Raw genomic sequence first — 17,570 nt, 5'->3', positions numbered from 1 at the left:
TTCCCTTATCCTTGACCTTTCGATCCGGTCACCAACCTCCAAATTCCATTTACCTTCGTCCAGAGTCACAGCCATCTCAACCTCTGTCAGGAAACTTTCACAGGGGAGTTTATCATCAAAATAGAACCCAGCCTTGATGACTAGAAGTATGAAGGAAACTAACTAATTTAGTAGTAATTTGTTTTATATTTTGAAAAATCATGGTAACATTTATTGCTTATTAGAGGAGAAAGGATACAAAAGACTAGCCAAACAAGGCCCTAGCTAGACACAAAGGCTTCCATCCCGTAAAGAAACTCTCTATCAACTAGACTCACTGCCCTAACTGACTAAAGGAAGAGGTCATCGCAAGGCGGCTAAACATCCACGGGGAAAACTTCCAGGGGTGGCCCACTTCCAGGTAAACTCCCTTAAGAAAGATACTTACAGCCCGTGCCAAAAGAAGGGTACTCCCTGACTGAATGATGCACTTTGGGCCTTTAGGAAAGAGGGTCCTCGATCGAGAGAGAATCTGTAAATGATGCAAATGGTTCGGGAAATAGGTTCCTCAGAGCACACAATTCATTCATAAGCTTAGCTTTCTTTGACTCCAAAAAAGGATGATTCTATTCTCTTAAGAGTAGGTCGAATCCCCTATACCAATCTGCCATTTCTCCTCGACTTGGTCTGCTGGATGGAATGCTGCTTTTTGTTCTAATAAATCTTGATATTGATTCCATAGAATATCGAATGGATTCGTTATGTCACGACGGTCTTCGCCGCAATGCTTAGCTCTTTCCGATATACGGAGCAATTCACGTCTATATACCGAACTCGATTTGACTGCTTTTCACTTCATCCTTTAGCCCTAGATCGCATGCCGTAAAGGATGGGTGTGGAAATGTTCCCAGGATATGAATGAAAATCTTCATCATCTTCTTTCGGTCCCATGGTGGAATGCCTTTATGCCAGCCTGTTCCCTAAGTTGGATAAGTTCATTGTGTTATTACAGGTAGTATTGCTCTCAAAGCTAGGAAGGAAAGGTAAGGTCAGAGCAAGCTTATTTACTAAGATCCTAGCGAGTGGAATACTTTGAACGAGCAGGGGAGCGAGCGGAGTACTTTACGCAAGTAGTGGTTTACCAGGAACTCGTATAAGAGCTAGTCATATAGTCCTTGAAGCATTATTCCGTTTATCGGTAGGGCTGTTAGCAAGGAGTTTGAAGCTTTAGTACTTTCAGCTGTAGTTCCTGTTTTAGCAAGGAATGAAGTTGGTTCAGAGGTGTCAAGTAGAGAGGTTAGATCTTCTCTTCCTTCTCATACTGCGAGTAATATCTCAACTACACTTTCAACTTGATGTTGATCAGTTTGAGCATGTTCAGCAAGTTCACCAGTTAGCTTTCCCGCCTGCTTGCCAACTAAAGTAAGGACAGCAAGCCAGTAATGAGAATAAGCTCTTCATCTTAGTTTCCGCTTTCAGACAAGTACAGCGTCCACTTTTCTCATATTTGAAAATAGCAGATCTTAAGAGGATGTTGGCAAAAAATAAGGGGGGATCCACTTTTTAACATACTTTTTCGTATTTCCGAATGGTGCTGAATAGTCATTCAACTGATGCGGAGAATCTCGTCTACTTTGAAAGTCTTAAACGATGTGTTTATCTGTCTTTCTTGAAAAAAGTAACAAAATTCGTCGAGTTCCAAAGTTTTGATAAATCTAGTTTGTGTTCAGTCTTATGTGCTCATAACTCTGCCTTTCGTTAGAAAATAGAAAAACCAACGAAAAATCAAGTCTCATGTTGCTCCTAAGAAAACGCGTATAATAGTCTCATTGGCCTTCATGGGACAAACAACGCGGAAGTGTATGTGTTATGAGGCTGCTAGCATTTCGTTTTGTCATTTAAGTTCGTGTTCGAATGTTCTTGAACTTCTTCGTTTCGTTGGTAGAACCAACGACGACCAAAATCCAAGTCTCCCTTTTTTGGGAGCAGAGCTGAAAAAGATGGGAAATTCCAATGATTCTTCGTTCATTAGAATGTCGATTCCTCACAATCGCTCTTTGTGATGCTGCGGAACCATGGCAATTAGGATCTCAAGACGCAGCAACACCTATGATGCAAGGAATCATTGACTTACATCACGATATCTTTTTCTTCCTCATTCTGATTTTGGTTTTCGTATCACGGATGTTGGTTCGCGCTTTATGGCATTTCAACGAGCAAACTAATCCAATCCCGCAAAGGATTGTTCATGGAACTACTATCGAAATTATTCGGACCATTTTTCCTAGTGTCATTCCATTGTTCATTGCTATACCATCGTTTGCTCTGTTATACTCAATGGACGGGGTATTAGTAGATCCAGCCATTACTATCAAAGCTATTGGACATCAATGGTATCGGAGTGCGCCTCTTAACGAGGGTGATTTAAGTGCAACGAAATGTACCGGTGGTTCGCGAAGCATCTGGCTTACCGGTCATCTCCCATTCCCGTCGTCGAGAGACTAAAAGAACTATAGCATGCCAGAAACGGGGAGTTGAGGTGGTTAGACCTATACCCCGAAATGCTCCCAGCATAGGAGCCTATGGTTCCATTCTTGTTATTGCTGGAGGTACACATACCTCTTCTCGGTGTGGTGGAGCGATATACGAAAAATAGATGCTAAGCCTGCAATGTCCGATAACGGGGCTTCAGTAGTGAATCTATCGGCACCACAGCAGTGGCATACAACTTTGGACCTAAGGGCCGGCCCCGTTACCTTTCGGAATGGGGGATCCCCGTTGGCAACAACCACGGTAGTAGTTGCGGAACTACTGGGCCAAGAGAGGACAACCAGTTGTTCCTGCTCCTCCTTCTTCGCTTCGGGGACGGAGGTCCTACGGTAGGTAAGAGCACGCACAAGCACTTGACCGAAGGGGACCAGCGCTTCTACTCCTCCACCGAGGAGCCGTTCTTGCGAGAAGCAAGGGATGTCGTGAACGGTGGGAGGTCAAAGAAAGAGAATTGACCTCTGAATACAGTGATCCTATGATCTAGATAGACTCCGTCCTTTTTTTTTAGATAAGGGTGACTCAAGAGGGGGTGGGACCAGCTGGCATAATGCAGGCTGGAACGTGGGAATTCGAGGTCTCATGAACGAATTTTATTTTCGTGGACAAACATACTTTCCGGTCAGGCCTATGGAGGATCCTTTTAGATCTACGGGCCGGCCGTTCACATGAGCATAGGGAATCTATACTCGAGCCTTCGACTTGGCCCCTGACAGGATAGATGAGGAATCACTCTTGATCTGATTTATTGGGGCCTACAACTTCGCCAAAGCCGACTAGCATCCCTTTCCACTGCGCATTTTTCGAACAAAGAAGACTACTAAAGGATCGAATTCGCTTTCCGTGGTGAACTGGGCCGTCCCATACCTTCATTTTTTCTCATGTGTGTTGAACATTGTCTTCCTCGGTTCCAGCTTCACTGATGTAGGTAGGGCTGGGCGAGAAAGGGTCCCCTCTTGCCTATTAGTAAGCGGGCCTTCGATTCCACCGGGGTCTTACGGTCTCATAGAGGGGGGAGAACTACCTAACTAAAGAAGAATAGCGCTCTTTAAAAATAAGAGTAGGCGTGGAGAGCTTTTTGCGGGGAAACTTGCAAGTCAAGTTTGGGGGGAGGCGGGCGTCGACCCAACCTTATGAGTATTCGGACTATAACAGTTCCGATGAACAGTCACTCACTTTTGACAGTTATACGATTCCAGAAGATGATCCAGAATTGGGTCAATCACGTTTATTAGAAGTTGACAATAGAGTGGTTGTACCAGCCAAAACTCATCTACGTATGATTGTAACACCCGCTGATGTACCTCATAGTTGGGCTGTACCTTCCTCAGGTGTCAAATGTGATGCTGTACCTGGTCGTTCAAATCTTACCTCCATCTCGGTACAACGAGAAGGAGTTTACTATGGTCAGTGCAGTGAGATTCGTGGAACTAATCATGCCTTTACGCCTATCGTCGTTGAAGCAGTGACTTTGAAAGATTATGCGGATTGGGTATCCAATCAATTAATCCTCCAAACCAACTAAACCGGGGAAGCTGAAGCGGAAATGCAATTCTCGGGTGAGGGAAGGGGGAAGCCCCTGGAAGGCTTCGCTCGCTCGCTCAAAAAGCTCTAACGCTCGTTTACGAGTGGAGTGCATAAGCCCTTATTGAAGTAGGGCGAGGCCTTACTACACGAGCTCGTAAGTCAAGCACGGAACGAGCCTTGTCTACGAAGCTTCGCTTCATCATCTTGCTTGCTTCTGGCGAAGCTTAACGCACTATAACATAGGCATGCATGATGGTATGGTAGGAAGACTCCGACCACTACATAGGAGCGACAGAAAAGAAAGCCAAGCCGTCAAAAGGAAAGGTGAGCAGCCCTTATTGCAATAGCAAACGGCCTACTTATAGCCCTATTATCATCACAATCCGAAATAACTAATCAAATAGTAACTTGGAACGATGTCTATATAAATCCATCTCTGATTCCATGGAAAGTAAAAAGTAATCTCTGTTTTCAATTTATTAAGATAAAAAGAATAAGGGATTCTTTAGGGTTGGTGTGTTTAAAATAAATATCAATATAGATGAATTTCTTCCTCATTTAGGAGATGGTATTAAATCTCTGATAGATAAATCATACAATTCCGTTTTAGTGCAAGTTTTAACTCTTACATATGATAGAAATTTCAGAAAATTAGTCTACGGTGTGTTTAATATCCTTGTTTTTATGGGAGTAGGTGTTACTGTTTGGTATAGGTTTATACCTGGTTAAATTAATCAACCACCAGAGGATTTATTGCCACCAAGGATTCATCCATTTAAGAACCCGATTGCTGTAGTAGAGGGATACAAGAAAGTATCTTACTTAATGACAAAAGGCATCGTTCAGACTGTTATATCTACATTTATGCATCAGAGCCCCTTTAATGAAATACTTAGCGTAGAGCTAGCAAACTTGAATTATGATACAAATTATAGAGATCGTTTTACGAGTGTTGGCATTGCAATCTTGATAGCTAGCTTTTTAGCTACTAAAGTTATGATACCAGTAACTCCATAATTAATACAATATATATGTATATTACTACGCTGTTTGTTGAACATAGTGGGTTGCCCAATCATTTATTACACAATGCATTTACAAGCCATATCACTAAAGGAATTTACAAGCATATGATTTATACTATCTGGGTATAAGAAGTGCACACCTTTCATTGAAAGAAAACACTATTGATAGATTGGTAGCTGAAATAGGAAGGAAATGCTATCCACGCTAGATAGCGAAAAAAAAGCTTTTCTTATTTTCAATTGGTAAAGGTCATCCACGATTCATTCCCTCTTTTGAAAGACAAGAAAGAGAGGAATAAGATTCCCTAGAAAACCCAATGACAAACCTGCTGGTAGTGAGTAAGAAACAATTACAGTTAGAGAGTAAGTAACGAAGATAGAAAGATAGAATCAGTCTCGTAAGCAAGTGCACGATTTGCTATTGGCTACACTTTATCCTTTTCTTGGGCCGAGGAGTGAATCACTCGCTTCGGATTTGGACCACTACTTCACCTTCAACGCTTTCACTTGAAAAAGGGATATATGACGATTCAAAAGAAGATAGTCAGAGATCAGTTGCAATTGGAAGATCAGTTTCTTGAGTCTCACGCGACCGATTCGCATAGTTCTATTAAAATAGGGGGATTTCTCTGACCAACAGCATAGGTCTGAGTCTAGGTTTAACCCTTCTCTACTTACTTGAGAGTTGGGAGCTAAACTAGATAAGTATTAACCCAAGACTGGTTTAATGAGACCCTCGCCATCCTTATGTAGAGCAATGGTGCCCGTACTTGCAGCATTCTGAATTCATAATTCGAACTAATCAGCGCAGTCTCGTGCATTTAGAAGATCAACGACTACACCTTGGCAGCAGAAGGCCTTCACTAAGCTTCTTGGACTTCAATACCGACGCAAGGGAGCAAAGAATGGAGCAGCTGATGCTTTGTCCCGACGCTGCCATAGAGTCGATCTCGCGGATAGGCGGAGGTACCGATTGCTTGCTCCTTGCATGTGAAGGTGGAGGCCACGATGATACTCCAAAACAAATCCCAACCAAAAAAGTGAAAATGACCATTATCTCGTTCGAGTCCCTCGTTGGAGGATGTGCGCAATCAACGAACAAAATCAATTTAGGCAAGATAATATGACAAACTAAATGATAAATCTAAAAATGATCCATAGTTCATGTTCGAAATTACTTCGTTCTTCTTCGATGTTTTCGCAAAGCAGGTCCGATTCGTTCTTGTTTTCGCATAAGTTCGCAGAACTTCCGTTCTAAGTTACCAAGTAAAGATTTTAGGTATACCAAGTCTGAGTGAGGTGACTCGACCAACCCCAACCCAAGTCCAATCCTAGCTGATGCCTATTTCTTTCATGCCAGGCATCTTCCGTGTTCCGATTTAGAGGTGGGATGCCGCTCTTATCTTAAGGGTAGGAAAGCTTTTCTCCTATCTAACTGGTGCAACTCCGGATGCTTATGCAATTGGCTAAGCAATTATAGCTTCTGCGGCAAACAGTCTTCCTTCCATGGTCGATCAGGCGTAATCTCCATAAGCTACTGTTGTCACGTCTGAGAGGTAGAAGCTATCTATCCAATCCAATCCTTCTCCAAAATGCACCATGACCGATCCAATTACTATAGAGCCAGCAACATCCCCTAAAGGCAATGCCACTCTCATCCTTTTTCCAATTCAGATTGTACTGGTAGCATGTTGAAGCTGTGGAATGGTGTTTGTTGGTGAGTAAAGAGCCCATTCTAGAGATGAAGCAGTGTTACTTTCCTGTTTTTCACTTCGTTCGTTACTTTCCAGCTTCAGGAGCAAGCCTATAGTAGGTAGTAGGAAGGCGAGTGATGGGTAATCTCGGTCGGTAAAGAAAGGTACTAGGGATTGACCTAAAGCTACGACGTTGGAGAAGTTCATAGGTTCACACGTTGAAAGAAGAACGTCGGATTGAGACGAGAAAGCAAGTGCAAGGCATTCAATAAGGTAAGCTAGGGTTGGCAGAGAAGAACGATAGAGAAGAAATAGAAAGAATCGAATACAAAACAACTCCGTTGATTGAATGTCAAAGCCTTCGGCCCTTCTTCTTTCTCAACTTTAAAGCTCTTGCTTAAACCGATTGGGAGTCCTCCATCTCTCTTAAAGTTTTCAGTAATCATTTCTTTTTCATTCCAATTCATGTCCTGAAGCTTTGCAAGGATCGAATGTTTTCCTTTTCAGATTGAGCAATCTCCAATCACCTTAACCAAATTGAGTAGGATAGGCCAGTGGGCAGACCAGCTATAGAGAATTGTTTCAAAATGAAAAGAAGATGACTTGAGCCAGGAATCGAAAGATAAATAAATCGGGAACTTCAGTACTGCTGGCTGAGGACAGTGGTTAGAGAGAGTCAGGGAGTTATTGGTAAGGGCACATACTTCTATTCTAGGGGAAGGGTCAAGCCAGAGGCAGAGGCAGCAGGTCTAATTCCAGACTAAACTAATAATACCTTGCTCGAGAAAGGATAAGACATGGCTATCGCTTCGACAGCTTCTCCGGAGGAAAAGACGCCGCCCATAAGATGTGCCTAGAGATAACAATCATTTCAGAATCTCGTATAAGTGATCAACTACTTGTGCCTCCGAAAAGGTAGACAATCAGGAGGAAATGCACTCTTGATTTCCCTTCGGGGATAAATACTAATCTTGTTTTTCTTGTTCCTTACAGGAGAGAGAGTTATGTTTTCTTTTCTTCTTTAAGGTAAGGGTGAAAGTTGATATGATTATAGAGAATCAGTCCCTCACGACTGGGGGGCTATTCACAATCATTCTTATCTTTCCATTACCGAGGTAGACAATCTCTCTTCTTTTTCTTTTTTGAATCCTCTACGAGGGGGTTCGATATTATTTCTGCTAGTCTTTCTTTTTTTAGCCCTGATGAGTATATTTCAGTGAATCTATGGATGGATTCTACCGTTCATCCGGGGGCTACCAATTGCTTAACCAACCCGATTTTTTACTTCCTTACAGAAGAATGATAGACGGAAGCAGAATCAAGGGATCTTCTTGGTATGGTTGTAGGTCGGCGAGATGTCCAGTTTGTCTGTATGAGCCTAATAAACAAGCCTATGGGTACACAGTCAACCCGAGCTAAAGCTATTTATGAAGAGTGGCGGTCACAAGCATTGAGCACCAATATCTAAAAACAAAGCGTGGATAAACCGAACCCGGAGAATCAAGCGTCGGACAGCCAAGCCACTATTTCGCTTTGATCGAACAGAAATAGGATAGAGCTTTAGTACTCGATCGGTATGGGGAGAGGGAGTTTACTTGAGGGTACTGACTTGCCTATACTAAATAAAGGAAGAGTCCGCAAAGCTGAGCTTTCGGTTCGCTCCCCAGGCCTTCAACCCTGTTTGCCTCCTTTCTCTTGCTTGATGGAATAGTTCAATGCCCGAGCTCCAGCTTTGCTTGCGTTCTTCACCGGCGCTCGCCGGATGTATCACTCATCCCGAAAATAAGGCAAGGAGTCTGCTGTTTGTTATAATCATTACGGGAATGAATCGCATATGTTGGTTTAGAATTGCTCGGGAATTCATTGATAGTGACTTTTTTCAGTTCTAGGGGGGCTAGTCTACTCCTCTTTTTTCTCGATCGAGCCGCTTTCCCTCATTCTACTCGTCCAGCCCTCTTCACGAACTTGTACAATCAATGCCACAAAGATAGCAAACTCGATTATCGAATATATAAGGAAAGGGGCGACGATTTGGCACCAGATATCCGGAGGTGTGGAAAGAGCTGCTGTGATAAGCGGAAAAACCATCAAAAAACGACGATTGCTCGTGAAGGTTTCCACAGAAAGACCCCTTGGTTCTGGCAAACAGATCACAATTACAGGTACCTGGGAGCATACCGATGGAATGAACAAAATACGAACAGTTAACATAATATAGTCATAGATCTTAGGTTGTAACTTGATCATGAGCGAATTTGTTGATGTTGCACCCACGAAGTATGGAAAGTGCCAAACATTGGGAACTACCCGGGGAGGAGTTAGGAACAGGAACAAGGAGAAGCGAGAACCACTTAAATGGAGGAATCTATTGTATTTCTGCCTTTGTTCCCCATAGCAACTGGGGATCGAAAAGCACCAAATTTGATGACTTATTAAGGGAAAGACGAAGTAAGAGCATGCTATTGAAGACGTTGCAACATATGTCGGGGGGGCCTCCGTTGATTGTGTACGAACAAAATACGAGTCCAAAGGTAGGGTAAGAAAGGGTTTAGCTAATGGAGAAATTGACTCTTCCGGGAACCAGTAACGCGTAAACCATGTCAAACCAAGACCGATCAATATCCGAACGGAACGGATTCGAACTTCTCCTAGAAAAGTTTCCGGTGCGAAATTCCATTCAATGAGTAATTCAAAGGAGAAATGCATTTTCGGCATGCGGTCGGTAGGGTCTACTTCCCCCTTCCCTTTTTCGTCACAACAAAGAGAAGAAACAAGACCAAACCGAGACCGAGAGCGAGAGCGAGAGGAATTAAAGGGTGAATCAAAAATGGATCTAGTGGGCTCTCAATTACAGGTCCGCCTACTCCTGGAAGACCCGCGTCATTGGCAGGGCCGGCTTCAACTGGGCCAGGGCGACCCTCTATCTCTAAATGATCTATCCGCTCCAAGTTGGTGAAACGGCTCTCCGGATCCGGATTATTAGTCTGAATGCTGTCGAAAAAAGTCGTTATTTCCTGGCCTAATTCAGCATTCAATTCGTACAAATTTGTCTCTGTATTGAGTACCAAAACCTGGGGCGGATGACTATCGTCCCGCCAAGTGTGCTGAATACTGTGTAGCCAAGCATTCGAATAAATGCTCCTTTTCTTCAACTCGGTCATAGGAGCCCAATCATAGTTGTGTGGATCGGGCATGCAAAATTCACGTAAATTTCTATGAACATCTGACGTTGCGAATCGCTCCATGTCAGAAATTGAGAAGAATCTATATCTCATTACGCGATCGTTACTGTCCTTTCAGCTCTGCTCCCGAAAAGAGAAAGGAGACTGATCTTGACGTCGGCGTTGGTTTTTCCAACGAAACGAAGAAAAGTTTGATTTGATTGGTCTTTTTCATGCGGAACGGAACCGTATTAGTAAGCGGGCCCACACCTTCTCCATCCCTCGATCAATAGTTTATTTCTCTTCTCTATCCCCTTTCTCGAACTGAGCTATTTCGAGCATTTCATAAACAGAGCTCGATAGTCCCTTTAAGTATTCACTTTTCCAGGAGCCGACTTACCAGTTAGTACTGGCACTTTTACAGGAACAGTACCAGAGACTCATATTGTAAGAAGAAATTTTCAATTAGACACTACTAGTCGAGGACACGCGACAAGTTACGTTCTCATTTCGCAGAGATCGCGATCTTTCTATTCTATTCTTTATGGACCTGAGCTCACTTAATTGCTTTTTGAGGGGGCGCAGCTCATTATCTATGCTATGCATTTTCTCATTGGCAACAAATCAATGTCATAGCACTATTTCCACTAATCACTGCACAGAAATGCAAAAACAGAAGAGAGGGGCAGCCCAGACATGAGAGGACCACCACGCACAGCAACGATTTGCTGATTGAAAGCTCCCTAACTATGTGTCTGTGCGGATCAGGAACCAAGTAAGTAAAGGGATGGTTAAAGAGGCAAAGTGATGCCCGCCCAAGCAAGTGGTTTGTTTTCGAGAGAGAAGTGTTTTTTTTTTGAAAAGAAGAGCTCTTTCTAAGTTGACTTGCATTGCACAAATCATGCACATTTTTGAAAGTGCTTTGTAAAAGATCTTCAATGGAACGAGTTTCTTTTGACCATTCCCCCCTCTGACTGGGATGTCGTGTGTTAAAGCACAGTCTGGCTCTATAAGTAAGGAAATATCTCTATCCGGTTATTTGTAGTGAAAATCTGTCTCGAGGAGAGAACGAGGAAAGCAGGGAATAGCGGAACAAAGAAAGAACTCTTAGGGGAGGAAAGCTTGCCTTTCCGATTTATTCACAGGTAAATTCGGAGTTACACGAAGTGGAAGGACCAAGGGCGAAGCGAAAGAGGGCATTTGCGTTCCGGGGAGGGCGTCGCGTAGGCATAGTTCCAATGGTAAGCTGATAGAGCTAGCGAAGTAGGTATACACGAGATATGCTTGTTTTTTAGTTGGTTTTGTTAGTTCATCAAGTCCAGAATCGGGGATGCAAAGAATAACCGAGATAGGTAAGTATAGGTAGCCAAGGCGCCAGGTGTAAACGATCAGTCACGATTGGTCAAGGTATGCATGGGCTAGACCTAGAAATGTGACAGAGTTACTAGGAGGCGCGCAGCGGTATCTTGTATATTGAACCGTACGGGTTGAGTCGAGGGAAGAATCTCATTTATTTTTTTGAAGTATAAAGGTCAGTTTAATTAAGTATATTTTGGAGTATAAAGGAAAGGGCGTGCGTGTCATTAGTCAGCCCGTTTTTCTACTATTTCTATCGCGTTTCATGCTAGATCGGTCCTGTACTTTCTATTGGGTTTTCATTATCATCTTAATCGTCATTCTTCACTATACGTGGGTGGAAACAAGTGTATTGGGTTGCGGAGCTAGCACTGAATCAAAGTAGATCAAAGTAGGTGATATGCATGGGCTCCACTACATATTATATTAGTAAAGAAGTTGACTTAGTAAAGAAGTTGACTGGGAGGGAATCTCTAAATTAGGAGTTTTCATTCAGTCTGCTCAACTTGCTTTCCTGGAGAGATAGTGTGTGGGTATGATGGAAAAGGAGATTCCTAAGGTAGGCTTATGCGCCAGTGCAAGCTGTAGATTCGAGGCGCGTGCGACGAATAGATCCCACTTTCCTATGCTCTTCCTAAGATTATCGTAGTGGTTGATGAGATGAGGAACGAAGTGAGGTCAAGGGCAACCCCTTGAGCGACTGAAGGCGAGCCCGGATCCAGAGTTTGATGTAAGCAGGTAAGGTTTTAGGAAGTGAGCTAGCTCGTGTTCATCGTCGACAACGGTTCCTAGTAGTAGCTGTTTCTCAAGCAGTAGTTGAGGAATCTGTTGTTTGGATGAGAGGTTTGAGGAAGGTTAGGAATGACTAGAACTAGTAAGGATAGGGAAACCCAGAACTAGCTATGATACGGATTCTCTGGATTATCCCTCGACTAGGACAAGGAACGGCGCATAGCTACATTCCAGAAATGATCGATAGCTCGGATTCGAACAAGGACTAGCCCCGCAGGGCACCGGAGAACCCGCGAACTGGTTGAATAGATAAGGAAAGCCGAGCGTAATGTTCGTAATGACCAAGGGAAGGTAGGATTAACGGACTAGCGTAAAACAGGATATCCCTCCTTTTCGATTAGAGGACTAGTTCAATTAATGAATTCGAGTGAGGAAGTCATCTAGCAGCAATAAGATATTAATTGTAGCTGGCTCTGGAAGATAGGATCAATCCGGCTTGGCAAGATGGGGATACCCGGAAATAGGAAAGGAAGAAGTCAATAGTCAAGGCTAATGTGTCTCACTGGGGCAGTTAGGAAAGTAAGCAGGTCATGGGATTTCTTCGTAGCGAAAGACGAGGACAAATGTTACTAACGTCAACTAAAAGCAATGAAATGGCGAGAGGGGAAAAGCAAAGACTCTACTCACCCACTACCGGACTCTTTGACAGGCTTTCTCGAACGACATCCTTTTCTTTTCTCATTTGAATGATGGGGTTGTCGAACATCGATGAATTGTTCGCTTGAACGAACAAAGCATTCAAGGAGCAAGCTGCCTTGCCAATGGGAAAATGAAATACTGGAATTGTAGCGAAAATGAAATCAATTCATTTGTCATCGTCCGTGTCACCTGCCAAAGAAAAAAGACATATTCTAGTTTCCGAACATGGGCGTAATTCCTAAATATAGGAAAGCTAGGATTGGGTTGTCAAACAAGGAACTGGTATTCCTAGTGTTTGGCCACACCCGTCACTATCAATGATACGAGAAAGCTGCCTCGAAGAGCAGACTTGGTTGAACTGTATTGATGTACAGAATCAGCGGATCTTGCTTGTGTCACAAGAGTGTTGTCCTCTATATTTACATAAGAAAAGGAGATCCCTCTGGCCAAACCAACTACGAAGTACGAGCAGTGGGCTAAGATAAAAGCAAGGAAGTTGGCATCGGGAAGTAAGAAGTTCTTGCTAGACTGAAGATGATCAATGAAAGATAGGGTTTGCCAAACAAGCAGGGGTAAACGGATCCTGTTAGGAAGAAGAAGAGCAGGATGCAGGTACTGTTTAGTAAAGAAGGAACAATCCTCGTATTGGAACCGGTCGAGGAATATCCCTCACCCTCGTATTTGAAAAGAAGTGAATCAAATACAATAGTAGGTAGGAAAGAAAAGCCATCCTTTGAGTGGTAACTTTACCAAGGTAGGGATAGTCGAGAGCTGGATGCCGGCCTTATTCTGTTTAGAATAAATTTATTCACCGGCAAAGAAACGACTACTGCGAGCAGGAGCGATGCAACCGACGGGAGGACAATCCTAATTGGATTGGCGGACTAGTGAAATTCATGTAATTTAGAGTTGGCAATGGGAGCTGGTGATAAACAGGTAAGGAAGCACTCGACGAATAGTGACATTTATGAATGCAAAGCGGGGCCAAGGCAGATATACGGATCAGGGGTATAAGCTAAAACAAGCAGAAGCAAAGCCGACTTCGAACGGGGATAATCGATAAGGCTGCCCTCCGGTCATAGGATTAACGGATTAGCTGGAAAAGTCATATGCCTCGGAGAGCAAGACCTTAATTCAAAAGAGCAGGCCTTCGAAGCCGCGAGTAGAATACTTGGAATCAATCCCTTGACCTTGAAACCGAACGAACCGGCTAACAATTGCCGTAAAGCGTCTCTTCCTAAAACCTATCAGAGAATGCTCTGCCCTCTCTTTTTCCTATGATTATGGAACTAAAGTCTGAAATAGTTTTTATCAATGTTTTTCATACTGGCTACTAGCAGGCTTGGCTTGCCCATCTCCTCGTAATTGAACTCGCATTCAGCTGGTCTTGTTCTTGCGGTTGGCCTTTTGAACATGAATGGTAGGAGCTCCAACATTCGAAGGCGGCGAGTTGAAAGAGTGGCAGGTGTATTGGCTACGCGCATTAGTTGTTCGGGCGAGTAATGCCAGGGGTAAGACAAGCTAAGCGAGTTGGCTATTCATTTCGGTTTTGAGCAGACAGGTATCGGGTAGCAAGGCAAGCGGGTCAAATAGTTAGGGCAGCCAGAGAGGCAAGAGCAGGAAGCAAGCAAGCCGGTAAGCCGGAAGAGCAGGCCCAAGACAAGCAAGGCAAGGAACTCGGTTACGCCTGGAAATCCTCTTTACTTTCCACGAAAAGATCCACTTCAAAAGTTTATGGAGTAGAAGAACCCGCATAAACTCATATCGGTACACCTGAATAACCATATCTGTGAAACCCGGTCCATCTGTATACATCGATATTTTCACTGTATACTCATTTCCTTTCTGTTTCATTTTCCTCTCTAAAATAGCTTCAGGTTGCACTAGTTATTCTCCATCTTTCCCCACAATCGGCATGTCAGATAGGACTTGTACACCTTCCCCCACCCTTTTCTTCAATTGCGAAACATTAAAGACTGGGTGTACCAGTGTACCAGCTTTTAAGCTATCTTACTAATCCTTTATGATCACCCCCTGAATCTTACTTACTTCTGAACTAGTGTGCAACTCGTGGATGAAAGGAATAGTTTTCCACACATAATAAATCATTTGAGCTAATTCCTGAAAAGTTCGATTTTCCTCTTTGCTGATCATTGAAAAATCGATCTCTCAATTCCACCACTTGCCCGAAATCCTGAAATGTAACTCGACTAACCCAACTGCTCTTTGAAAAAGAACCACTTATTGAGTTGGTAATTGACGAGCATTTACTCTCTTTTTTAATCCTTTTTGAAGAGTCCCTTCTGACGTGGCTTTTTGATGAGAAGAAAGTGATAAAATTAGAAAACGTTTGCCCGAGAAGTACGAGTATATTGTCGCTGCAATTGAAGAGTCGAAAGATCTGTCGACACTCTCAATTCAACAATTGATGATTTCATGTTCGTCGCATGAAGAGAGAAATCTACAGCGCGGGGGAAACTCGGTTGAAAGTTCTTTCCAGTCGAAGTTGAGGAGCCCAAAAACCCTCGATGAATCAAGGGAATTTTAAGAGAAAGGGCGGCTCTCGTACTTTATATAACTTCCTAACATTCGTATTTTCGTTCGTTATATAGCGGATAAAATATCCCATTCATCCGTTAGTGATTTCTTGCTTGCATTGGCATTGAATATTCTAGTGTAGTGACTGGGGCTTCCATAGCCGCCAGATACCTCCTGCACGCCCTTCTGGGTTGAAGATTCCTACTCCTTACTGTGAGCAGTGGGTGGCATAGCTTTTTCTAGAGGATAGCATTGGCTGTCTTGCCTTCTTGATTGTACTTCCTATTAGTTCACGGGAGATAAAACCCATCTGGATTTTTTAATATCTATAAAAGTACGGCCTTAGTCGCGCATTGGTGTGAGCGAGGCGCCAGAAGGTGCTTTCTCGTAGAATCATTTCATTGGGAAAGGAAGTCTGAGCTCCCTCAATTGTGCACTCTTCACCTGGAAAAAGCGGAAACCGTGGATACGTCCAAGAGAAACCTTACTAAATTGAAGTAGGTCCGGTGCTGTTTCTGTAGAAAGATTTGACAGGGTAAGAAAGTTATCCGGTCGGTTGTCCGACAGTGCCGTAGTTGAATAAGCATTTCCTTTATTTACTTCTAGAAGGACTCGAAGTGAGACCAGAGAGAGAAGAGTTTTCCCGCAAACCATAGCGACTAGCTAGTCTCAAAACAAAAGAGTTCTTTTTACAGTAGCGGGGTTGGGAAAGTAAGGAAAGTAAAGCCCGATGATTCTGTGGGAAGGGACGGATTTAAAATTCCTTTTTCCTTCCTTTTTACGCCACCTCCACCCAATCCTTGAAGATACGAAGCAATCTTATATAAAGATTGACTAAGTGAAGGTTGGTATGGCCCAATCCCATCATTTAAATGAGAGTGGATCGAGGGAATGGAATCTAGACTATAGATTGTTTTTTCTAGACTATCAATTCAATCTATTCATCTCATCTTCCATTTTAGAAAGTAGCAAGCAGCGAAGGCTGCAGCAAGAAGTTTCGCACTCTAACTCGAAACGGATTTCGCGCATTGAAAGTGTCATCCCTTGCTTTGTTTTAACCGCCCTTCCTTTAAGTAAAAATATTCGAAACTCTTCCTAGAATTCGCTTTTCTATTTAGTACCGAATAGGATAAGAAGGGCTTCATTGCCCCCAGTATTCCCGCATGTAGCTTTGAAAAGGGTGAGGTGTTGTTCAGGGTTCCCTACCCCATTCAACATTTTTCATTTTGGCACAGTATAGTATACCCCTTCCTTGGGGTACGGTACCATATCAAATTCACTAGGGCCTCTTTCCTCTCTTTTTGTTGGCAACCCCTGTCAATGTATGTTTGATTTGGGAGGCTACCAATTCTGGAATTTCTTCTCGAGACATCCCCGTCAGTCAACTTCTCTTCGGGATGGGTCGTTGGTCTTTGTGGAGATAATGTGTCAGCCGTGGTAGAAGTAGCTCCCTGAGTAGGCATGGGCGCCCGCCTAGATGAAGGGATTTTCTCATCTTGAGGTGTCGGGAGGAGTAAAGGAGATTGACTCTTCTCTGTCATTAGCCTTTTTATTGACACTAGCTCTTTATATAGTCAATTTTTTTTAGGAGTATCGTATCGGTAGGCACAGATCATTGGTATTGGATGTATCGTTAGGTTGTGCCGAGTCAAATCAGCGGAGCAGATTTTTTTCCGTTGCAGAAAAGAGATCCCTTACCCTTTCTTTATAAAATGATGAATATGAAGTCCGGGAGGCTGCGGGTACTATGGATCCTCTGACTCCCAATCGGGTTACCTTCCCGGGTCTCGCCGGTGTTGCCTGTAGGTCGTGATGTGCCTCGAGATGGCCGTCTCCTGTCCCCCTGCTCGTGGGGAATCCGCTCCTGGGGCGTCGCTCTGCTGCGTCTGGCCCGTCCTCTAGGCACCTTTGGAGGGCAGGGAGTGTGACAACGTACATGCTTCCCTTTACTCCATAGGGCCTTTTCCTCAGTTGCAGGGTTTGGTGGCCCGAAATTTACTTGGCTTCGCCAAAAGGCCTCATCTCCAAAGCCCGGCTCGCGAGGCGTCCCTCTCGCTGTAGGGCGGAGCCCCCTCGCCTCGCTCTTGTGACATGCTATGTTTCCCTTCTTCCATTCTCCACTCAAGGGTGAGTCCCATGCGTCAGTTTGTGGATCGCGGTCTCACGCACTAATCCCTACAGGTGCCCATAGTAGGCCGGCCGCCCTACCTAAACCAATCATCATATCGGTCCCTAGGCCCCATTGCTGGAAAGGCTCGGCTTCAAAACCGTACGTGGAGCTTCCGCCTCATACGGCTCCTCTAGGGATGGGG

General features: G+C 43.8%; 2 protein-coding genes across 2 annotated transcripts; one reads left to right on the top strand and one right to left on the bottom strand.

The window, feature by feature from the left end:
* The first annotated feature begins 1,511 nt into the window (after window positions 1-1,511).
* On the top strand, window positions 1,512-4,426 carry LOC120693817 (cytochrome c oxidase subunit 2). Its single transcript, XM_039977034.1, has 2 exons — window positions 1,512-2,380; window positions 3,657-4,426. Exons 1-2 carry the CDS (start codon window positions 1,993-1,995, stop codon window positions 4,049-4,051), a joined length of 783 nt encoding a protein of 260 aa, XP_039832968.1. The 5' UTR covers window positions 1,512-1,992; the 3' UTR covers window positions 4,052-4,426.
* A 3,534-nt stretch (window positions 4,427-7,960) lies between these two features.
* On the bottom strand, window positions 7,961-14,572 carry LOC120693816 (uncharacterized tatC-like protein ymf16). Its single transcript, XM_039977033.1, has one exon. It carries the CDS (start codon window positions 9,485-9,487, stop codon window positions 8,672-8,674), a length of 816 nt encoding a protein of 271 aa, XP_039832967.1. The 5' UTR covers window positions 9,488-14,572; the 3' UTR covers window positions 7,961-8,671.
* Between the last annotated feature and the right edge of the window lie 2,998 nt (window positions 14,573-17,570).

The sequence above is a fragment of the Panicum virgatum genome, unplaced genomic scaffold, assembly GCF_016808335.1.
Source record: "Panicum virgatum strain AP13 unplaced genomic scaffold, P.virgatum_v5 scaffold_183, whole genome shotgun sequence".
NCBI lineage: Eukaryota > Viridiplantae > Streptophyta > Magnoliopsida > Poales > Poaceae > Panicum > Panicum virgatum.
This window is presented reverse-complemented; position numbering and strand designations above follow the sequence as displayed.